This window comes from Setaria italica, chromosome VI (assembly GCF_000263155.2).
Source record: "Setaria italica strain Yugu1 chromosome VI, Setaria_italica_v2.0, whole genome shotgun sequence".
Taxonomy (NCBI): Eukaryota; Viridiplantae; Streptophyta; class Magnoliopsida; order Poales; family Poaceae; genus Setaria; species Setaria italica.
This window is the reverse complement of record NC_028455.1, coordinates 4327087-4351700: the sequence shown is the minus strand read 5'-3', so window position 1 is coordinate 4351700 and position 24614 is coordinate 4327087. Positions and strand designations below refer to the sequence as shown.

Genomic DNA, 24614 nt, shown 5'->3' with positions numbered 1-24614 from the left:
TCGAGCCGTGTGTCTTGCAAGGTTTATCAATTGGTGGGATATGTTGTATTCTACCAAACCACTCACCCGTGGAGTGAGGCAAGTTAACGTGGTCCATTTACGTCGTTTAATTTGGAGGAAGGATAGGCACCCCATTTAGACACGAATAAGGCATAAGGATCGCTCAATCATCCTCTTAACCTTACTTTATAGGAACCAATCTGAGGTGTTCCGTTACCATAGGTTTCTCCAGGACAGCCTCTACAGTTAGATTTGGTGCTAGTGCTGATGGCACTGTGGCTGGCCCTGCTGACTCTAATGTTCAAGAATATCATGACACCTTTACCTGAAAAGTGTGCCCTAGTCCAAAAACTTCCCGCAGACATGATGAGTAGTCATAGGAATGGGCTCTCATGGGAAGGAGACATCGACATAGGCTATGTGGATGTTTACGACGATAGGGTATCCATCGCAAAAGAACCAAAGTCCTTCCCATACGCCCTAAAATTTCTCTATTAATGGTTAGTGAAATGGAAAAGGATTTCAATTGGATTGCGCAGTCAGTTTTGAAGGCATTTAGAGTTCTTGGAGCTTTAATTCCCTATTTAGAAGCTTTCATCAGAATGTTGAGCAGGATGGTGAGCTATGGAATCTGGTGGTCAAACACGGAGACAACAGAGTCTCTTCAAGACTTAATAGAAAATCATCCATTTTTGAAACCTGCAATGGCGTGGTCAAATTTGTGATCAGGCATATTCTGTGCCTGCTCATCTCATGATGCAGAAGATCTGACTTCAAAATTCAAAACCGTTCTAACCAGCTATGGGCACATGCCATGGACAGGGGAGACACAAAACAACAGAATGCTCAGATGTTTTTTCAAGTATAAAAATAAGAAATCATAGCAAGGTGTAACAGCTGGTCGTGGTGCTGATGGCCCTACGGCTGGTCCTATAACCTCTATAGTTGGATCTGCTGCTGGTGCTGATGGCCCTGCGGCTGGCCCTGCTGCATCTACGGTTGGATTTGCAGCTGGTGCTGATGGCCTAGAGCTGGCCCCGCTGCCTCTACAGTTGCATCTGCTACTGGTGCTGATGGACCCGCTGCCTCTACCGTTGGATCTGCTGCTGGTGCTGATGGCCCTGCGGTTGGCCCTGCTGCCCCAACGATTGGATCTGATGCCGGTGCTGATGGCCCTGCGGCTGGCCCTACTGCCTCTTTAGCTGGCCCTGCTGCTGGTCCTGCTGCCTCTATGGTTAGAGCTGCTGCACTGAGCCCTTGGCAGGCTGAAGACCTTTCAGGATACTATGACAAAAATGCTACATTTTTAATACAGTATTTGAGACATATATCTTTCATCATGGCTCGGGGTATTCCTTTGGGTCAGTAGGAGGCGCCGGGTCGCTAGGAGGTGGGGGGTGAGAGGTGACGAAGGGTTCAAGGGGCCAGCGTCACGCGCGCGAGCAGAACGGGTCCGCGCGATCCCAACAGAAAAAGGGATGCGCCCATCCGGATTTAGGGGAATATACTCTACTGGGTTGGCTCCAACCCACACTTGTTTTCAACCAAACAGGGGTCGCTGTGGGTCAGCTCCAACCCAACCCACTTCGACCCCAGAACCAAACAGACCCTTACTGTTCCTTTCGAGATCATTGCATATATGAATCTGTATAGCTTTCAACCTCTACAATTGGATTTTCTGCTGGTGCTGATGGCCCTGTGGATGGCCCTGCTGCCTCTACGGTTGGATCTGCTGCTAGTGCTGATGGCCCAGCGGCTGGCCCAAATGCCTCTACGGTTGGATCTATTGCTAGTGCTGATGGCTCTGCTACCTCTACGGTTGGATCTGCTGCTGGTGCTGATGGCCCTGCTACCTCTACGGTTGGATCTACTGCTGGAGTTGATGGCCCTACGGCTGGCCCTGCTGCCGCTACTATTGGATCTGCTACTGGTGCTGCTGGCTCTGCTGCCTCTATGGTTGGATCTGCTGCAGAGGGCCCTGGGCAGGCTAAAGACCTTTTAGGATACTATGAGGGGAATGGTGCATTTTTAATAGAGTATTTGAGACATCTCTATCATCATGGCTCAGGGTATTCCTTTGCGTCGAGGGGGGGGGAGGCGCTAGGTCGCTGGGAGGCAGGGGGGTGTGAGAGGTGACGGAGGGTTCCAGGGGCCAGCGTCACGCGCACAAGCGGAATGGATCCGTGCGATCCCAAAAAAAAAAGGGCTGCGCCCAACCTGGATCTTAGGGGAATATACCCTACTAGGTTGGCTCAACCCACACTCGTTTTCAACCAAATTGGGGTCGAACGGGTCCGTTTCGCTTGTGCGCGTGTTGCTGGCCAGTGGCACCCTCCGTCACCTCTGACTCCTACCTGCTTCTTAGCGACCTAGCGCCTCACCCCTGGTCGACGCAAAGGAATACTCTGAGCGATGATGATAGAGATGTCTCGAATAGAATATTAAATAAATGAGAGAATAGTAGGTAAATATTTTTAATTATTAGCTGGAGTCTAATTTCTAAATATTTTTAACTTCAATAAATTTAAAAGTTGTTGGTGCTAAAAATCAGCCGATTGACTCTCAGCGTCGGACACACGACCCGGGAGAATCTGCTTAGCTCCTGTTCGGGTAATCGCCCTGGTGCGGTTCGCGCGGCGTGCCAGCCAATCTGACCTGTTGATTGGCAAGGAAGAAAACGTGTCAGATCCCAGGGGCTGCGATCGGCTTAGGTTCCGATCTCGACGAAGCTTATCAGTGAATCGACCGATTTTCTATAACAAGGTAATCGGCTATGGTACAGCCGACAACTAGGTAACGTTTGTGAAGAAAACTACCAGAGTAAACTAGACAACGCTACAGGAGCAACACTTGAAATAGATCTAATCGGCTATGCAAAAGCGATAGATAAGCAATAAAGATAAACAAGCCGAAAGCTCTAATTTCAAGCTGGATAACTGGTGATAAAACTAGAATCGACAGGTAAAACCTAGAATTCTAGTAAATATCGGTAACTGGTGAATAAATCTAAATGAAACGACAGCGATGCGGCCGAAGTTAAAGCTTAGATATTACTCGATAAACGGAACTTACAGAATTGGCCGGAGATCGTGTCGATGCAGTCCTGCCAACCCGTACGAACTCGTAAAAGAAGAAAAGTATTGGCGAAGCCACCGACTTGAAAGTAAAGTATGAGGAAATAGTAGATTGTTGTATTGATTTGATGTTGTTGTTACAGATCTCTAAAGATGGCTATTTATAGCCTGTTACAACCAATCTCTTAACCGACTAGGATTCTATCTCTAATTTTAAACGGAAACGAATATTTACAAATACAACTCGCATCGGAGTTGGTCGTTGTGCTCCTGTGGGCCAATCCCCCTTTATCTTCTCTTTGCAATTCACTTTAAGCCCATATTGGCCCAATTGCCTCAGCCTCTTAATCGGCCGATTTCTACCAACTCCATCCGCCAAAACACTGCAACACCAATCGGTCGATCTCCAACTCTCGCACCAATCGGTCGATTCCCAATCGTGACCTTTTCGACTCGTCGCATCAACTAATCCTTTTCCTTTTTGACGCCGATTACATACGTGTCAAAATCTGGCGTCAACACATGCCCCCCAGTTTTGGAGTAAAACATAATCTTTACTTCGAAATTTCTTTCAACTTCCCTTCCGAAACAAACGCATTAAAAATATCTTTCCATTTCGCGGTCTTCTACCTGATGATTGCAATCTTTTCGAAACGGGCGCCTCAGACAACCACTCTCCCGAAAATCGCGTCGACAGCGTGGTAAAAATCTCGCCTTTACCCCTTCTCAGACCGTCCTTAAATATCAGCACGTCCCGCACTTCTTTTTCACAAGCCCACGTCTTCCTTCTTTGGCGTACTGGTTTCCTTCTTCCTCCGGCGCTTCTTTAGCTTTGAATCTCCTCCTCCGGCGACCCTTTTCATCCGCATTCCACTCCACTTCCCCAATGGCGACACCATCAGGAACTTCACCAACACCCGAGACCCCGGCGACGGCTCCAGCGGCGGCAGTTCCAGCGGCAGCGGTAGCAGCTCCATTGGCGGTAGCAGGAACTTCATCAGAGGTCCCACCGACGGCTTGAACGACTGTAGCTCCGCCAGCAATTCCGCCAACCACGATGAGCTTCATCCCAGAGGTACTTACTGAAACTTTTCCTTTTACTTTTCACTGCCAACGCATCTTTTTTAGATCCGTTCTCATTTCTTCCCTTTTTACCTTTTTTTAGGCGGTTAGGCACCAGATTACCATTCGCCTTCCCGAAACCCCCGGTCTTATCTGTCTCGGTCCTATGGGAAACCTAGATCCAACTGATCTAATCAACTTGGAAACCCATAGAATTCCATTTAAGCAGTCGACCATGGACTTAGATCATTGGTCAGGCACTTTCAGATCATGGCCGAATGAAACCCCTGGCTAGAAAGAGTGGTATCAAAGGATAGCCACTTCTAAAAGGGTTCAATGGGATGAGCACAAAATCGGCCAGTGTATTAACTTGTCCTTGTCCCAGATGGAAAGGAACGAGCCCTTAATGATAGCAGCTTCCTATTTTTGGTCCGACGCTCTCAACGCGTTTCTTTTCGGACACGGACCCATGACTCCCACTTTGGCCGATGTCGTAATGTTGACCGGCCTTGACATCTCTTCTCCTGACACCCCTTTCCGCTACTTGGTCAAGCTGACCCATTGGCTAGAAACAAAAGGAATCGGCGGGTGGAAAGGATCCATTAAACACCTCTTCTGTGGGAGAGCAGCTGGTCCATCTTCCAATACACAGGCTCTGGCCGAAGCATTATCGATAGGAGCTTCTGTTCCTCTCGGAAAACATCTGCTAGGATCGGCCTATCATATGCTGCACCAGATCGGCGTCAAGTTATCCAAGGGAGAGCCGATTGGAAATCCAGGTGGCCCCTGGTGGTTCATCAACCTATGGCTCAATTTGTACATGAGCAAGATCTCACAGCAGCGAGTGGAGCACATGACTTTCCCCAATATCGAATCGGCGGAAAACCCCACCGTACGGCGCGGTGTACTTCCTTCGGCGAAGCAGCATCAGCTTTCTCCGGTTGCCAGTACTCTGCCACCAAGGTAGCCGAATACATTAGATGCTTCTACAACGGCTTCAGCGAGGAAAACAACTAGCTGGTTCCCGTATCAGAGATCGGAACCACTCTTTGAGCTCCCCTCTTGCTTTGACTCAACGACCAACACATTTGATGACGACCTTACAGATGAGCTGATCAAGCCAGGGATCCTACCGATGAATTTCTTCTCGGGGAAGGATGCTCCTACTTATGAATTTTACAATCCTTCTGCCGCAGCACGACAATTCGGCTTGGGTCAACTGCCGATCTACGCCTTCTTCGCCGGCCGTGCAAAGTTTCGAGACGAGCTCACCAAAGGTCTCGGTTACAGTTGGCTGTACGACCGAGTCCCAGACTCCAGCACCATAGACTTGACCAATTGGATAGTGGCCCCTTTTGCTGTCCAACAGTTCAAGTTATGGTGGGCAGAATGCAAACAGCATCTCTTCTGCGCCTCCCCGGCGATATACTACAACATCCTGGACCCCGACAACATTGATCCGAACGCAGAGGTATCACTCCTTCCTCAGCTGATTTTGATCCCCTTTTTCTCTTTTATACCACTGACTCTTGTTTTTCCTTTCAGTCTGAGAGTCGAGTCCCCCCAAGACGCAGTCGAAGCGGTCGGCCGATAGAGGATCGTTATCTGTACACGGAGTTCCCCCTTATCGGCTACCATGCTCCCTCCGTTGATGACATCACCGGCCGATTGAAGCAGGCGCCGAAGAAAATCATAAAGAAGACAAGTCGCCGAGTGCGCGCCCGCAAGGAATCGGCCGATCCATCCGCGGTTGAATCGGCGGAATCTTTGGCCGCGCCGACTCCCCCGGTCATCGAGGAAGTTGACCCCCCAAGCTACTACAGAAGCCGGAGCGGCCGCCGCATCACTGTTGCTAGAAGCCATTCAGGTAAACTTGCTTTTAAGTCCTCCCGATTATTCTCCCGACGCTGACTTCTCCCTATATCAGGCCGCACAAATTACCCCGGAGGCTCCACAGCAATCGGCAACGCCCCAGGCAGAAACCGGAGCACCAGTACTTCCTACCACTGAGGTACAGGGTCTCTTAACTTAATCCTTTAATATTTAAGCAATAACCTGACCACTCTCGATGTAGGTTATCAGCACGCTAATTGTACCTTCCGAACAGCCATCAGCCAGAGAAGTTCCTCAAGAGGCCGGCTCGAGCAGGACGCCGATAATCGTCGAATCCTCCTCCTCCGATGAGCCAATCATACCAGCTCCTGAACCGAGGGCAACGCTCTCGCAGGCACAAATAGAGGAAATCCGCTTCAAAGAAGTAAGAAGTTTTATTACCCGAACCGGCCGATTCGCTATCAACGTCAGCTAACTTATTTTTCCTTACATTTATTCTTTTGCAGGAACAGGACACTCCCAATAATAGCCTCTTCTCATTTGCGGTTGCACTCTCTGATGACGAAGAGGTCGCCTCTCGTCAAGTTACCTTGAGCTTCGTCCTTGATGATGTCCGCGCCAAGCTCGAGAGCATACGAACTCTTCTTCGAGAAGACATCGGCCGATTGGTGGAGGATGCTTCGCCAATTCGGCAGCTCTTTAGTAACGTCAGCGGCCGAGTCCCAGAAGAGGTGGAAGAAGCCTTGGCGCCCGCCGCATACATTGAATCGATGTGGATCCCAGTGTTTAGGGCTCTGCGCCATATGGCCGATCGCGCCAAGCTGGCCAAAACTCGTGAGGAGGAAGATTCGTACAAGCACCGGGCCCAAGAAGTACACCATCGGATTCATTTCCTTGAGAACTCCCGCTCCGGTATTTTTGGCACTATAGATCGCCTCAAACGCTGAAGGACGGAACTCGCCAAAGAGATGGAGCAGGTGACCAAGGAAATAGCCATTGAAGAGCAGAAACTTCAAGTGCTTCCCTCCATCATCACCGATTTGAAGCAGGAGAGGCAGCACTTGGCCCACGAGGCCCTCAGACTTCATCGCCATATGCCAGAAGTTCTAGGATCGGCGGACGATGACTAGCAAGTTTTGGACTCGGCCGATCAAATTAGGCGTCGAGCGATCGCGGCCATTAGTGCCCTTCTAGGCTGAACTGTAAAAGTACTGGCCATTTTGTAAGAACATTAATATCCCTCGACCGTTTGATGCCCAAACTCAATCTTGACCCATCCTTCGCGGCGGCCTTTCATTTATTACCTTTTTATTTTGACGGGACGCGTCTTACCAAACCTTCGTCCTTTCTCTTCCTATAAGTTCCAATTCTGGTACTGCTTTCAAGGGTACTCGCCCCACTCAATCTTTTCTCCCTCCTGTTGCTTTTTTCCATCGGGATACTTGCAGAGATGTCTTCTTCATCCTCTTCCTTTTCTTCTCCTTCCGTCAACCAGGTACGAGATCTATCTTTGTTTTTCCTCCTCCAGTCTGATCTTCTAACTAATCTGACTTTAGGCGGTTATGTGTTAATCTTTTCCAGCCGAGATGCCTTAGCCCCGAACTTGAACGGGCGATCAAACTCATGCACTCTAACGAGCCATTGTCGCAGGAAGACAAGGACTTGATCAGGGCACATCGTGAAGAACTTAGAGATCACATCCCTGCCGACGTTCAACGGATCTGGGATCACATCGACGGCAACTGTTACAGGCGGCCACCACTCAACAGGAGCCACCCACTCCCTCACCCGGTCGCCCTCGAAGACACCGCGGCAGGAACATCTCGCCGGGTACCGGATCGGAGCCATCCTCTTCCTTGCCAGGTTGAGGTGGAGGCCGCGATGAAGGATGTGGAAGAAAGAAGCACCCACCTCCTAATAGAATTAGGTTGGATTGAGAGGGAACTCAAGAAGAAGCGCGGTTGAGTATTTTTGTTCTAAGGGCGACTTGTACCGTGTCGGCCGTGTACCTTATCGTCCGTACCGAATGATAAATCGGCCAACATGAACGATTACTTTTCGCCTCTAGACGATTTCTTTCTCTGCATCGGCTATATGATTATCCAGGAAGTAGCCGTTCTATCCTGTCATGCTCTAAACAGAACAATTTTATGCATCGACCCATATACTGGGATAATATCTTTTCAAGGACCTCCCATTCAAGGCCCTAGTAAATTCTTCTTCTTCGATTGTCTCCAGAATGTATGCGTTTCCCGGAGCGCATTGACCAATTCTATATGGCCCCTCCCAAGTGGGAGACCATTTACTGAACTTAGGATCTTTAGACCCAATCGGCAGCACCAACTTCCATAGCAGATCCCCTTGGGAGAACTGCTTGACTTTGACCTTCTTGTCATACCACCTGGCTACCTTCTTCTTATTCTCCTCAATGCTGATCAAGGCCCTCAAACGTTGGCCTGCCAAATCGTCAAGTTCCCTTTTCATGAGCGAGGAGTAATCATCGGCCGCCAACTGATCCTGAAGTGACGTACGTCATTACCCCGTTCTCAATTCCCACGGCAATACTGCCTCGTGACCATACACCAGTTGATACGGAGATATCTTGGTAGACCCGTGGCAAGCCATCCTGTACGCCCATAAAGCTTCGGTCAAACATAAGTGCCACTTTTTGGGCTGTTCCTCGATCTTCCTTTTGATCAACTTAATTATCCCCTAATTGGAAGATTCGGCCAAGCCATTAGCTTGAGCATAATATGGGGAGGAGTTCAGCAGCTTGATCCCCATATCGGCAGTGAATTCCTCGAACTCTCTCGAAGTGAACATCGTTCCCTGATCAGTTGTGATAGTCTGAGGGATACCGAAGCGGTAGACAATGTGGTCTCTTACGAAATCGACCATAGCGGCCGATGTTACGGCCTTTAATGGAATCGCCTCCACCCATTTGGTGAAATAGTCCGTGGCTACTAAAATGAATTTATGCCCCTTACTTGATGGAGGATAAATTTGTCCGATGAGGTCTATTCCCCAACCTCTGAAGGGCCATGGCTTGATTATTGGATTCATGGCCGATGCGGGTGCACGCTGCACGTTTCCATATTTCTGACAGTCTTGACATCCTTTATAATATTTGAAACAATCCTCAAGGATCGTTGGCTAATAATATCCATTATTCCTAATCATCCACTTCATTTTATGAGCCGATTGGTGAGCTCCGTATACACCTTCGTGGATTTCTCCCATCACGATTTTCGCCTCCTCTGTCCCCAGGCATTTGAGCAGAACCCCATCAATCGTTCGGTAGAACAAATCATCTTCTAGTAATACGTACTTCGTAGCTTGAAAACGCACTCGCCAATCCACTTTCTTGGACGGATCTTTCAAGTAATCGGCAATCTCTTTTCGCCAATCGTCGGTTGCAAGTTCCAGAGTCATGGCGCCTTGAATCGGCCGATACCCGGATGCGTGTTGGGCAAGCCTATTGACTTCTTCATTATAGTTTCTGGGAATATGCTCAATAACCGCGGACTTGAATTCCTTCAAAAGCTGGAGGCAATCTTCATAATAAATTCTCAAGACATCATCTTTGGATTCGGACCTTCCTGTCAACTGGTCGACGATGAGCATGGAATCTCCAAAAATCTCTACAGCGTCGGCCTTGATCTCTCTTAATAATTGTAACCCTTTTAGGACAGCCCGGTATTCCGCTCAGTTATTAGTAGCTGATGCTTCTATCAGCAGAGAGAAATCATAACTTGCCCCCCGAGGCGATATGAGAACGATGCCGATTCCTGACCCGGCCCCACATGATGAACCATCAAAATATAGAGTCCACGAAACCGGTTCCACGACAGCGACTTCTGGTCCGTAGTGCTGGGCGACGAAATCGGCCATGACTTGACCTTTGACAGCTTTTGCCAACTAATATCTTAGATCAAACTCTGACAAAGCCAAGATCCACTTTCCAATTTGCCCTTTCAAAATTGGCAACGACAGCATGTACTTTACTACGTCATCTTTGCATACGACTACGCACTCTGCCGATAAAAGGTAGTGTCTGAGTTTGGTGCATGAGAAGTGAAGACACAGGCATAGTCGCTCTACCGGGGAGTATCTCGTTTCGGCGTCCAGAAGTCTTCTGCTAACATAATATATCACCCGTTCCTTTCCTTCGAACTCCTGTACCAGCGCCAATCCGATAGCTCGTTTATCAGCCGATAAGTATAGCTTGAATGGCCTATCAACCTGTGGTGGGACCAATACAGGTGGCGAGACTAGGTATTGTTTGATGTCATCCAGTGCCTTGCGTTGTTCTTCTCCCCATACGAATTCTTGGTCGGGTTTCAACTTTAGTAACGGTGTGAAAGCTTGGATGCGTCCGGACAGGTTGGATATGAATCTTCTGATGAAATTGACTTAGCCGATTAAGGACTGCAACTCGGTTTTATTCTGTGGGGCCACAACTTTATTGATAACCGCTGTGATTTTCCGGTTGATCTCTATCCCACGCTCATGAACCAAATCCTAAAAACTATCCGGCGGATACGCCGAAAGCGCACTTGTTTGGGTTCATTTTCAACCCATGCTTTCTCGTGCATTCCCACACTTGCCGCAAATCGGCCAGATGTTCCTGGTGTCCTTTTGACTTGACCACGACGTCATCGATGTAAATCTCTACCAGTACGCCGATGAGTTTGTGAAATATATAGTTCATGGCCCGTTGATATGTAGCACCGGCGTTCTTCAACCCAAAAGTCATTACTACCCACTCGAACAAACCAAGGTGGCCTGGGCATCTGAAAGCCATTTTTGAAATGTCTTCTTCGGCCATTAATATTTGATTATACCCGGCGTTTCCATCCATAAAACTAATGACTTTATGACCTGCGGCGGCATCTATTAACACATCGGCTGTCGGCATCGGATACCTGTCCATCGGCGTAGCCTGATTAAAGTTCCTGAAGTCAATGCACACGCGCAGCTTTCCGTTCTTCTTGTATACGGGCACAATATTGGAGATCCACTCAGCATAACGGCACTGCCGAATAAATTTTGCTTCAATCAGCCTTGTAATCTCGGCCTTTATATCAGGTAGAATTTTAGGATTACACCATCGTGCGGGTTGCTGATACGGCCGATATCCCGGCTTTATGGGCAACTGGTGTTCAACAATGGACCGGTCTAGACCAGGCATCTCATGATATTCCCAAGCAAAACAATCTTTAAACTCTTTCAATAAGTTTGTCAATTTACATTTGTATTCTAGATCCAGGTTAGCACTAATGTACGTCGGCCTCGGCTTGGTGCCATCACCTAAATCTATCATTTCACCCTCTAGTAACGGTTTAAACCCGTGCCCCAGCTTCCCGTCTTCTTGAACGAATTGATCCATTTAATCTGAATCTTCAGAGCTGACTGCTTAGATCGGCTGTAAGCCAAAATCGGACACTTTCAGGAAATCGGTGTCCCAAGTCCTCCCGGATATGCACTTGACGTGCTCGCAGCTCCATTGCTGCGCGTCGGCCGCAACAACGCTGTAGGCAGAATCGGCAGTGACTATTTCGATGTTGTCGCCGACCCATTGTACGAGGCATTGATGCATTGTAGACGGGACGCAACAATTTGCGTGTATCCAGTCGCGACCGAGTAACATATTGTAGGACCCTTTGCCATTGATAATAAAGAAAGTGGTGGGGAGGGTCTTACTGCCGATGGTGAGGTCGACGTAGAGTGCGGCGCGGGCGGGAGACACGTTGCCTTCGAAGTCCTTGAGCATCATGTCCATCTTGTTCAGATCTTCATCGCTTTTACCCAATTTCCGGAACATGGCGTACAGCATGATGTTGACTGCAGCGCCTCCATCTACTAGTAGTCTGGTGACAGGTCGGCCGTTGATATGTCCTTTAAGGAACAGCGCTTTGAGGTGCTGCCGTTTCTCGTCTTCGGGTTTCTCAAAAGTGGCCGTCATTGGCTCCAAAGCCAATTGTGCCATCTGTTCCTCCATCTCTGATGTGTCATATCGGTCAGCGGGAGCCATGAACTCCATCGGCAAGATGAAAACCATGTTGACATCAGCTGCCGATTCCTAGTTGTCGTCGCCTTCACTGTCATGTCTTTTGGGGCGCCAAACCCGAGACCTGTCGTTCTTCTTGTCCATCATTTGTCGTTGCTCTTCCTCCTGTTGTTCCCATTGGCGCAGACATTGGATCCTTCGTTTTTAGGATTTGGTCAATCCATCAGGGCACCACCTGGGGTTCACTGGTTTAGCCGACGGTTTGGCGCGCTCCCATTCTGGCTCCCGCCCCAAGGGATTTTCATCTGATACCCGAGCATCGACCATCTCTTCTAGCTGATCGTGTGCACTGACTCTATCCTCACCATGGACAGGGTGAAGATCAAACTGGAGGATCTGGCTCGGGCTGGAGGAAGAAGGAGGGGTATTTATAGAAAGAAAATTAGTACCGGTTGGGAGCAACAACTGGTACTAAAGGGGTGCCCTCTAGTACCGGTTGTTTCCCGCAACTGGTACTGGAGGGGGGTGCCACACTAGTATCGGGTTGGGGTAGCAACCGATACTAGAGGGTACCCCCTTTAGTACCGGTTGTTGCCACTAACCGGTACTAGAGGGTGGGTGGTGCATTAGGCACCAACCAGTACTAATGGGCACCCTTTAGTACCGGTTGGTGCCCCAACCGGTACTAAAGGGGTTCACGGGACACGCTCCAGTCACTATCCGTTAGGCCTGGTACTAATGCTAACATTAGTATGCTAACATTAGTACCAGACCTAAAATGGATCGGTACAAAGGCTTGGGACGAGAGGTCATTTTTCTAGTAGTATAGCTCGGCCCTTATTGAACTCGATCCTTAAATTTGCTAGACTAAATTAGAGGACCTTTTACCACCCCTAGTCACAGAATAAGCCGTCGGAACAAGTTTCATGGACTATGAGCAAAGTTGCCTAATAGTGGTGATATGAAACTATGGCGTGAAAATATTGGCCGGCGCTAAAATTGTTTAGGAATATAACACCTTACGTATTTGTTGATTTATTGCTGGTTAACAATATATGTCGCTGAAACAGTACATCACTAGTATACGTCAAGAAGATATGCTACTAGATTTCAACATGATGGTTTGATGGAAGATTTATGTATGGTGATGTGACAGATGCAAAGCAAGAAATTTTTGTGTGGTTATATAGATACGGATGGAATTTCCCCAAGAAACAATTTAAGTTATATTTTCGGAAATAAATGACCAGAGACAGGATGATGAGCTGAAAACACCATAACATTGAAATAACTGCACAGTTTCATGCAAATGTGGTATGCTTGATGGGGTAATTTTTTTTCTAATGAAAATGCTTGAGAAAACATTCGATGAACTCAACAAATATATAAAAAATGTAGGGATCTTTTGGCCAAACCATTTCTTAAAGGTTTCATGGTGTTTCTACTTGTGACGAAAGTTTCATGGTGTTTACTAGACCATGCACAACCATGATAAGCAAGCAAGTAAACATTCATACACTTCTAATCTTTACCTGCTGGTTTATCACGCTATATTGCTAATTTCTAAGCAGAATCCTTACCACTACGCGCCACTATACACCCTATTTGCAACCCTGATTATGGTTGATGTCACATGTGGAACTGCAGAAACAGGTGATTCAAGGTCTAAATTACGATCTCATATATATACATACCTGCTTCCAACGTTGAGTCATATGCAAGTTAACAGATAGTTGCATACTCATAAATATGATATATATCCTCCATGTTATTCAGATATGCTACTTAACAGATAACTAGACATTGGACTACTGAGATAGCTCATAAGAACCATCAGGTGGGGAGTAGCCAGATTGCCAGAAGGTTAGGATTAGCCAAAGGGTTCAGATGTAGTCGACTCATAGCAGATGGCGATCAAATTCAAAGATTAACAGCAGTAGATGTTTTCAAATGTTCAGATGCAGTCAAACATTCACATCAACATCATCACATATAAAAATCAACATCATATCAAACAAAAAAATGATTCACTCTGTCAAATTTCAAACCAGAAAATATTACATGACTCTGACTGCCAGATTCAAATGACACAAAAAGAGTTTTGTTCATCTACTTTAATCATGGACTGATCACACTACATCAATCATAATACGAAAATCAAAGACTTACGACATTCAGTCTTAACACGAAAAACAAACTACATTCAGTCTTGATACGAAAAACAAAGATACCAGCATACCCTACAATGCAACTCAAAGTAACAGGAGCATCGATTACTAATCCTCCTTTTCTGTCCCAGCAAGGGATGCCAGGTATGCCGCCTGATCCATCTCGTACCCATAAAGGTTGTCCCACATGTTACCGTCCCAGGCGTTGCTCGCCACCTTCTCAACCACACGAGTGCTCAGGCTGAGCGTATACAGGTCGCCTCTCTGGTCACCGTCGTTCTTGCCGGCGGTGAAGAAGACGAGCCCACTCTTCTCACAAAACCACTGCAGCTTCACCTTGGTCGAATGCACATTACCAGGAAAGGAATGCATTATCTTGATGCTGCTCTCCTTCATCCACAAGCAATTGCCCTGTTGCAGGATACCGTTGTCGACGACGCCGCCATGGCCGCCGCCGCAGCTGGTAACACGTATCGTAATTGTATCTACCGACGACTTACCCTGCTGCGTTTGGAGAAACGGCAAGCTTAGCTGGACGGCGCAGAGCCTCCCATCCGGCGCCATGCCCAGCAAGGTGTTCAGCACGTTGAAGGCCGGCGCCTCGCCGCCTCCCACCACCTCCAGCAGGCTCACCTTCGTCGCCTCCAGCGTGTCGAGGCGCAGCCCGAACACGCCGCCGCCGCTTGTTTTCCAGTACGCCGCCCTTCCGCCGCAGGCCACGACGCCGCCGTGGGTCAGGCGCATATGCCGCTTGCCGAGCCGGGCGCCGGTCACCTTGCGCTCCGGGCCCCAGCCGCCGCCGTCCTCTGACGAGTAGCTCCGGAACGCGGTGAAGTCGCGCCGGTTGTACACCATGAGCAGGCGGTAGTGGGAGGCGGATGGCGGCGGCGTGCCGGCGTCGCTGTTCTGGACCTGGTACTGGTAGTCGTCGGCGGTGAGCACCGTGCACGCGTAGTACCCGACGCCGTCCTTGCCGGTCAGGGGCGGCAGGGCGCGCACCTCGCCGGTCATGGGGTTGCAGACGCAGAGCTTGAGGGTCCTACTGTGCTTGCCGCGCCGGAGCTCGATGACGATGAGGCCGTTCCTTGAGGTCACGATGCGGGAGGTATCGAACCGCACATCGCCAACGAGCATGACCGACGGCGACGTTGGCTCCCGGAGGAGAGGGAACCGCCGCAGCGCAGGAGCCATGGGGACAAAGTGTATTGTGTCAGCATCATGCTGGCGGAAGTAGCCGACGGCGAGCGGTGGTATGAACTTGCCGCCAGGACCTGGTCGTTGCAAGCCGCGGCAGATGAAGGCGGCATCACCGGAGACCAGGCGGCGCCAGCGCCTGCACGTGGCGGCGCAGCGGACGAGGTCGGCGATGTCAAGGAAGGTGGCGAAGATGAAGAGGATGATCTCTTCGTGAAGCGGCGTGCCATCGTCGTCGGCCCGGCGCGACGCGGAGGGGCCACGCCGGCCGGAAAACCATCCGCTGCTGCGTGGTGGATCCGCAGCCGCGGCGGCGGAAGAGCGTGGCCGTGATGCATTGCGGGCTCGCTTGGCCTGCGGCATCGCCATTGCTGTCGGTGCACGATCCCCTGCATAGGCACAAAGGAGATGATCGCAGCATTGAGCACAAAATCCAAGCTAAGCTTTCAACTCTATCACGTGAATCAAAGCTTTGGGCACCAGATCATCAGATTTGTACCCAAAAATGACGAACTTTGCACTTAAAACATAGAATTTCAAACCCAAATAGAACCTTGCACGCGAATAGATACATGTAAAAAAAAACTGTTTATTAAGGGTACGAGAGGCAAACCTGGCCGAACCAAGGGGAATGCGTTGCTGGTTCCTTCAGTGTTGTGATCGAAATGGCATGTGGGAGCTGTGCGGCCTAGAAAAGGGGATTGATTATTCAAAAGTATAAACAATTTTTTCTTGCTACACAATTTAAAAGGGAATCAATCAATGTGTAAGATGGTTCCATATTGCAAATCCACGTTAGTCAACAAAATGCAAAACAAGTGTAGATTGTGGGTACTGGATCTGGAGTTTTTAATCGAGGATTTAGGGTTTGGACAGGTACATACCTATTCCGGTGGGATTGTTGTTAGCTGGCGGTGTCCAGCAGCAGCGGATCCGGTGGTCGGAGCCACCAAAGATGGTGGAGCCTAGTGAGGTGGGGAAGCCCAGTACTACAGTTAACGAAAATGGTGCGAGGAGAAGTCACTTCAACACTTGAGGGTAGAAGGAGGAAAGCCTCAAACGACATGAGGATGGGAGGACCAAGCCGGCGAAGAGCTCACTAGCTCCATTTTCGACAGGAATGAGTGAAGCGGCGGCGGCGGCGGCGGCGGCGGAGTGGGAAGAGGCCCAATGCGAGAGGAGACAAGGTAGGGTTTTAATTTATAAGGGAGATGGAGTTGATCTCGACCATTGATTTTAAATCTAATGATTGAAAAAATTACAACTAAAAATTAGCAAATCATAAGTTCATTTATACGGAGACTAACCTACTTGGTCACTTTAGAAAGAAAACAGGATATGACTTTAGCATGGCCTTGTCAAAATTTAGCATTGCCAATACTTTTTCACGGTTCTAATAATCTATGTATGAGTTGGCCAAGTTTTGACAAGAAAATGAATAGCAAGATCTTACCAAATTTTCGTGCCAAACATAGTCCATGCTGTTAAGTTTTGATAAGATAAGTTACAAACCATTAGATATTGATCCATCCAATTGTCCAAGTTAGCAAATTAGGAGAGTGAAGACATAAAGGCCATTGCTCCAAATATAACCGAAAGGAGGAATATAATGCATAAGGGTATGTCTATTGGTTGCTTATTTTTTTATTGAAATTGCTAAATCTCATTTGGGTATTTCTTTATTGTCTCAAAATATTTTTTTATCAACTGCACCACTTATTTTCCTCATCAGTTCCACTAATATCTACTGTCGCCTACTCTATTTCTAGCAAGATTGCGCTTCTATGACAAGTTTATGCACACATGATATGAGAATTTTAGGGTTATGGTCTTATGGATGGGATTAGGGAGGGTTTGGGGATTTTGAGATTTAGAGGAAGGGTTGGAACGAGAAGGTTGGCCCTATGGTTGAGGTGCAGGCGGTTGGTGGATGAGGTGGCCAGATAGCAGCGACCACTAGCTGGTGCAGTGGAGGATATAATTGGTGGGAAGGGTTAAAGTGATAGAAACTTACTCTCATAGGTTAGTGTGATGGCAAGGAGTGGTGGCAAATTTTCTTTCTTTGAAGGCTGCGGCGGTAATATATGGTGAAATTCCATGGCAAATCGAGAAAGAAAATACTAAAGCCACACTATCCATTAGTAACATTGAAGAGAATAAATTGCCGGTCATCTTATGATCATATATATATCCTTGTACGTGGAATTCCAGCTTGAGAAACTTCCAATTTTCCAAACATAAATGGTGAACTTGAAATGTCAAGTGCCTCGATCACCAGCCGAGCGAGGGCAGCAGCATCACTCGGTCCATCTCGTACCCGCATATCTCCCCCAACGACGACCTCGGCTCGCTGCAAGTGACCACCCTCCTGAACTACTTTGTCTCGACGTCCACTGGGTAGACGTGAGTGTACGTGTCATGGCCATTTCCTGGCCACGAAGATGAGTAGATGACAAGGCCGCTCTTCTCGTAGAGCCACCGCAGCCTCACAGTTTGCACCCTCATCGCAAGCAAGGGGATTAAACCATCACAAACTGCTTTTATGCTAGGAAGATATATAATGGAAGGAGTGGTCATCTTACATGAGACTTTACATGAGCTTCAGAGGAAAAAAATGAGTGGAGCTGTTCTCAAACTAGACTTTGAGAAAGCCTATGATAAAGTCAATTGGTCATTTTTTCAACAGACTTTAAGAATGAAGGGTTTTTCTCCTCTCTGGTGTAGTTGGGTGGAAAAGATTGTTTCAGGGGAGCGTGGGGATTCAGGTAAGAAATGATTTGGGTCATTCTTCCAAACCAATAAGGGTCTAAGGCAAGGGGACCCAATATCACCTGTGCTTTAAAATCTAGTAGCCGATATGCTAGCTACTTTGATACCGAGAGCTAAGGAAAATGGACAATTTAGAGGACTAGTGCCTCACCTGGTAGATGGAGGGCTATTGATTCTCCAATACGTGGATGACATGATTCTCTTCATAGAAAATAATTTAGAGGAGGCAAAAAATCTAAAATTAGAACTACGTGCTTTCGAAAAAAATTCTGACCTCAAAATTAATTTTCATAAAAGTGAATTATTCTGTTTTGGGGAGGCAAAGGAAAAAGCTACTGATTTTGTGCAGCTGTTTGGGTGTGTTGACGCTTGTTATTTACACACTTTTACTCCTATTTATCTTCAACATTGGCATACAAATGATATCATAACTATTGATCATACTCAATAATTGGGCCATTTTCGCATATGCATTGTGTATTTTTTAGGACATTTTGTTTTCACAGGAAATTGGACTTAATTGGAACATAATTGGATGAGGCTCAGGACAAGCGATGATCTAGAGAAAGATGAAGGCCAGAGACCCCAAAAAGGGCCTAGGTCGATCGGCCTATGGAGCCCAAGCCAATCAGCCTAGGGTCCCCTAGGCCCCGTTCATGCTCATCTTCGGCGGGGACTCCTCCAAGAATACTTAGGGGCTAAGTTTCACAAGGTATGGTAAGTTCACTTCAGGATCAAAGATGGAACCAAGCAGAACTTTGGACAGATATCAAGATCATCCCACGGTTATCGATGTGCCAATCCTGCATGCAAGTAAAAATTAAGTTTCCTAAACACCAGAGAAGACTTGGCGACAAAGCTGGACGCGAGGGCGTAAAACGAAGGGCCTGGCTGATCAGCCTGCCAATCGACCTGGACCCCCTTAGGCCAATCGGCCTACCCTTTTCCTTCACCCCATTGCCTTTCAATTTAAACCACGGGTCCTCCAGACTATAAATACCCCGATATTTCATTGAGCACCTAGATTAGATTGAAGATTCGAAGCAGAAGGAGCCGAGGAACTTGAGGGACAACCATCGATGGAGAGCTGAGGGCTGTGCAGTTGTCCGGAGGCTAGCTTAGGCTAGGCCCTTGCCGGCATGATCACCCTGCGAGGAAGATCCACGTCGGAGTTCTGGAGCTAGGATTCAGAAGTCGCGGGTATGGCCTCGGTGGAGATCTTGTGATGAACAATCATTCATTGTGAAGTAATAGATTGGTTTCGATTCATTAGCGATACATATGCCTTCTTTTATGATTTCTCATGTTATGAGTTTTCTTATTCCAATCTATTTACATAGTAGATTGCATATGGTGTTCTCGTGGTCATGATGACTAGATTTGCATGCCTGATCTATCATAACAGCTAGGCGTGTGCTTTATGTTCATGCCCTTAGACTTCTTTTGCTGATAAGTAGGATCATGATAGGGTCTAATACCTTGTAAGGTGGGGGTTTTTAGGACTCATACCTAAGGTGGTGGTTTAAAGATGCTTTGTATGAGAACCGTGTGTTTGCTTGCCATCTAGCTAGATCTACAACATATGCATAGTCTAGGCTTTGCTCTAGATGAGTTACCTCTTGTTTGTATTTGCTTATGCTTCTTATCTATCCATGTCTATTCATGCCTATTTACAATCACTTTGCAACTCGAATCATGTTTCCTGATGTTTAGTTGGTCTAGATCATGTGGCATTGTTTCCACAGATTGATATACCTTGGAGGAATACTCTAAGGGAAAAGATAGAAATGATCTGTGCGCTTGCGGTTCAAACTAGCATGCTAATAGCCGTCAACAAGCTTTTCTGGCGCCATTGCCGAGGAAACGAGTGATCAAGTTTTAGATTAACTTCTGCATTTGTAAATATTTTTTCTTATGCATAATTTTCCAGTGAATATTTTTCTTATATATTCTTGGTCTCGTATAGTTCTCGTATATGTTTTTGTAACCCTAATATGAGATGGACTTGTGCCTCTTGAAAAAACAAACAAATATTTTCTTTTCTTTTTGTGCATGAGAAAAAAATAATGATTGCAGGCAAATCAAGCGAGCAGCTGCAGAAGGAACATCAACAGCAAAGGACGAAGAACCACCACACATACTCCATCAAATAATTCAGCCGAACCTCTATAATAAGTAGCAATGGGAGAACAGCCCGAACGCAAGCTTGGTGAGCTTTGGACACTGAACATCAACGAGCTGCTGATCTTGAACATAGTTAAAGTTGAAGGCCCGTTTGAGATCAACACTTCAATCATTGAAATAGTTAGATGGTGTCGACGACAATCAGCTACGTGCAAGACTTTTCCCGTACTCGCTGTTGGACAAGGCACTTCGATGATTTTACACTTTGCAAGTATCAATGGTCGAGCATTGAGAGAGCCTGGTGCAAGAATTTTTCGATAAACGAGGTATGCCGCTGTGTCAATTATTATTTTTAGAACTAATGTCTCCTGGAGATTAGTTTGTTCAAGCAAAAGGTGTTGGAAGCGACCATGTCAAGAAAAGAGGGAAGATTGGAGAACCTCTCTGCACGAAAGGAGATGATCAAGATTGGAGGCAACAAGATTAGAAGCAACAATGACACTATCAATCTTCTGTAGTGGGGTGCTCAAGAACTTCTAATTGAGTAATGCAACCAAGGAAGAAAACTGCTCAGATTGTCAGAACAAAGCGCAGGAGCCTCCTCTAATCCCGGCACCTTGGCTTAAGCAAGAATTATGGAGAAGATGCATCATTGTCACCACACTAATCACTGGTGTAGCAATAGTGATGACCTTGAAGCCAAAGGGTGCGCGACATAATGCCCCAAAAGACCACAAGATTAAGATCATCAACATCTCCGAACCAATTTGCAAGAAGGTACTATTGTCATCAAGAATTTACACGACCTTAGAAGAGAACAACAGAATATTTTTAGATATTAAGAAGCCCCATAAAGTCTATGTTACAACGAATCAAGAAGCAAAGCAATTGGAGATTCCTACATGCAGTTATGACCAAATCATCAAAAGTTGCTCGTCCTGAAATCAGTTTGGACAGTACGTAGTGCTGAAATAAAATGGGCATAACTCTCTCGTTTGAACTCTATTTTAGTTGAATGACTAGTCATTGGAAAGGTAATTTCATAAAAAAATTTAATAGATCTATATTTTATATATATTCTATTCTATATTTAGGGGAAAATCCATGAAGAATAGGCAGAAGCAAAGCAATGAGAACAAGATGGGGGAGATGAAGATGACAACAATGAAGAAGAGCTTGGGCAATGCTTTCATCAAGTGTACATGATCAAATTCAGAAGCTTAAAATATAAACAAAACCTCTGGAGCATTGGCAAATGAACACACAAGCATACGGTATTCAACGCATGAAGATGTTGGAAGCAAATCACGATGGATTACAAAATATAACATCAAGATGCATGGATGCTTTTGATTCTCGTACTACTCATCAGGGAAGATGCAAATTTTTTGCAATCGGATATCAAGCTTTGCCCAATACATTACAGAGACAACTTTTGAGTCATTCGAGCGCTTCAATGACTACCCTATCCACATCATAAATATTTAAGAGGGGACCTAGTTGTGAAGTTCTACGATGGGTTGACAGCAGCTTCACATGCAATCCATTGGAGGTTCCATTATTGACCTTACTCCCACTCAGGATAATGCTTTGTTGAAGAAGGATGGTAATAATGATGCCTGAGCATCAGCGGGAAACAGCAAAAGGAGTGCTAGAAGTGGAGCATGTTGGATCATCAACATCTCAAGTTGAATATTGTTGTTGTGATCAATTTTGTACCCATGATTAGAGATGTACAATAGAAAAAAAATTGGATATTCATAATATCCATAAAGTCTTCTTTCCAACGCATCAAAAATTGTCAAGTTCGGAGATCCATAGAAGGCGTTACGATAAAATCTTTCAACGCTGCATGTTCTGAAATCAGCTCAAGACAGAACGCGGTGTCGGAATAAAAGGGGCGTAACTCACTTGTCCAGAGCTCGTTTTGGGTTAAAGACCACTTGTTGGAAAGGAAATTTGATGCACTGTGCAATGGAGAAAAAATTTTGTACATATTATGTTCTGGACATAGAGAAATTCAATGAAGAAGAGGCAGCAGTGAAGAGCGGTGAAGAAGAATGAAAACATGGAGGCCAAGATTGACCTGTTGATGAGAGGAATGAAGAAGCTAGAGATAAGAAGCCGATTGCACAGCTCAGAGGAGAATGCAAGACTATAGAAAAAAACTAGAAAAGAGAAAATAAAAGAAAGAGGAAGAAGACTGCAGCATCACCACGAGATGCTGGGAAGAGCAGAAACCTGAAGGCCCAGCTATAGACAATAAATAAAGAGCTTTGCGGGAGGCAACCTGAATGTCAAGTTAGGTAATAAGATTTTGGGAGGACAACCCAATTTTATTTGAGTCATTTGAATTTTGCTACACTAGTCACTTCTTGATCTTATGGATGTTTTTGCCAAACACTTTGATGCATGCTTATTTGCTTGGTAGTTAACATTTTTTTTTGTTTCCTTTCAAAATCTTTCAACCAAAACTGTGACATAACCCCTCCTATTTTTGTTTCTTTTACCCCCATGAAAAACCAAAAGCAGAGGAGCTAAAAACCCCTCAGGCCGATCAGCATGCTCCCACATGAGCCGGTCGGCCTGGCCTATTTTTGCAAATTCCACATCCCCATGTTTGAGTAGAGCATGCATAATATTTTTTATAATCTATTTTTTATATGCATGCCAAGCTCATGAAAAATTAGGATGAAAGTCTCTTTTGGTTTATGCTTATTGAAAATCCGGTTTTTCTAGTTAGGGCGTTCTAAGCCTTTTATTTTTGTTTCTTTCAAAATTCTCTCTCTATTTTTAGCTAAAACTAGGAACCCAATCCCATAACCATGCATGGTAAAGATTGAAGATTATTTAATCTGATTCAATAGAGTAGTGCTTCTAAGCCATCTTGTGAAAGCGGGAAAATGGTCATTATCATCACCCCTATAGTCTTCCTCAACTTCGTGCTCGCGATGTGGGTTGTTGATGATGTTGCGTGCATCTCGGTTGCTATTTATCTTGTCTCTGGGATCACCACTGTTGCATGAGGGTTCAGGGTTAGCTCAATGGTGGCAAGCACCTCCCCTAGATGTTGTTCGCCTACCCTCACCTACGTCTCTATTTTGTCTTGGGCTTTTAAGTACTTCTCTGTTTGCCTTAGACCCTCAAGAGCACCCCCCATGTTGTCTTGCATCTTCGCGTGGTCGAGCCAAAGGCCCTACGTGGCCTTTGCTTCTATCATGCTGACTATATCTTGATGAGGTGTGAGATACTGATGGGATTGGTCTTTCCCTGTCGAGTAGTTGGTATGCATGCTCTGCCAATTGTTATAACAGATCACTGTACTTGTCTTGAGGCATAGTATGAGTGATAAGATCAATAGAAGCAATAGCAGCGAGTAGCATATTGTGTTGCCATGTTTGTACTGCCTCAAATGTTAGTAGTCGACGGCGATCTGCTCTCTGAGCGTTTCTTGCTTGTCGTTGACCTCCCTGGCTTTCAGTTTCATCCCCAGGGGCATTAGCGAATAATTCATCTTGTGAGACATCATCTGGATGGCACTCTTGTTGAGGAGTCCGCTCTGGCTAATGCTGGTCGCCTTCTTCTCTGTTTGTGATACAGGCGAAGAGTTCTCTTTCTAGCTCATAGCTGCCAGAGCTTGAAGTAATGACTTCTGTGGATCCATCTTCTTCGTAGATTGGTGACAGGGGTGTTCCCTCTTGGTATGGTAAGATCTCAAGGTAAGCCATGGGTCGTGACCCGTCATCTTGATCGAGGAAGGGTGGTGTGGCGGAACTGCCCTAATTAACTTAGTTAAAGCACAATTAAGTCGCCTGACACGCGATCATATGCTTTAATCAAATTAACTTGGCAGTCCGTCGGATTTCATCCGATAAACCACTACACAGAACCGAGAAAGCAGAGCTCACACGAAGGTGAGTTGTTCCAGAGAATACGATAGATCATCCAACTTAAACAAGTACATTAATTTATTACAACACCAGTTCTAAATTCAAACAAAGTTTGCAGAGTTCTTAAGCAGCGGAAATAAACAAACAGAAGCTAGTGCCGAAGTCGGACGTCATGACAAGGCCAATCATGACATCAATGAGTCCCATCCTAACCGTCCGAGGAGGGATCCCACTCGACCGTCCACCCAGGAGGAAGCTGGGGAGGCCAAGTGCCATAAGAAGAAAACTCAGGGGCTTCAACATCACCTGAAAGATGTGCCACAAGCAAGGCTGAGCAACTATGCTCAACAAGACTTAACCGACAGGTGGTAACTACTCCACCAACTTCTAGACATGCAAGACTTTTTGGCTGAGGGGTTTGTTTTGCCAAAAGCGACTACAGTAGATCCTTACTTTCAATATTTTAGCCACAAGTTCTACGTTCACTTAC

The 24614-nt window shown here is 46.5% G+C and overlaps 2 protein-coding genes across 9 annotated transcripts in view; one reads left to right on the top strand and one right to left on the bottom strand.

Annotated features, from left to right (window-relative positions):
• Window positions 1–22550, top strand: part of LOC101761139 (ubiquitin carboxyl-terminal hydrolase 1-like) — a 43740-nt gene extending 21190 nt beyond the window's left edge. For 3 of the 8 annotated variants that reach the window (XM_022827863.1, XM_022827861.1, XM_022827862.1), the window contains 5 exons: window positions 5333–5607; window positions 5682–6003; window positions 6064–6147; window positions 6211–6393; window positions 6476–7305. The gene's annotated coding sequence lies outside the window, so the exon portion shown is untranslated. Of the gene's footprint in view, window positions 1–5332; window positions 5608–5681; window positions 6004–6063; window positions 6148–6210; window positions 6394–6475; window positions 7465–7619; window positions 8034–18616; window positions 19311–20186; window positions 21012–21328 lie in introns of those variants that run through there. The other 5 variants (XM_022827855.1, XM_022827856.1, XM_022827857.1 and 2 more) reach the window with 5 other exon arrangements.
• LOC111257683 lies at window positions 13894–15710 on the bottom strand. Its single transcript, XM_022827715.1, has one exon. The coding sequence runs from the start codon at window positions 15708–15710 to the stop codon at window positions 14256–14258; it is 1455 nt and encodes a 484-aa protein (XP_022683450.1). The 3' UTR covers window positions 13894–14255.
• Window positions 22551–24614: the final 2064 nt, after the last annotated feature.

Excerpts from the sequence above, each read along its gene's own strand:
- LOC111257683 (XM_022827715.1), bottom strand. The coding sequence starts at position 15,710 with ATGGCGATGCCGCAGGCCAAGCGAGCCCGCAATGCATCACGGCCACGC.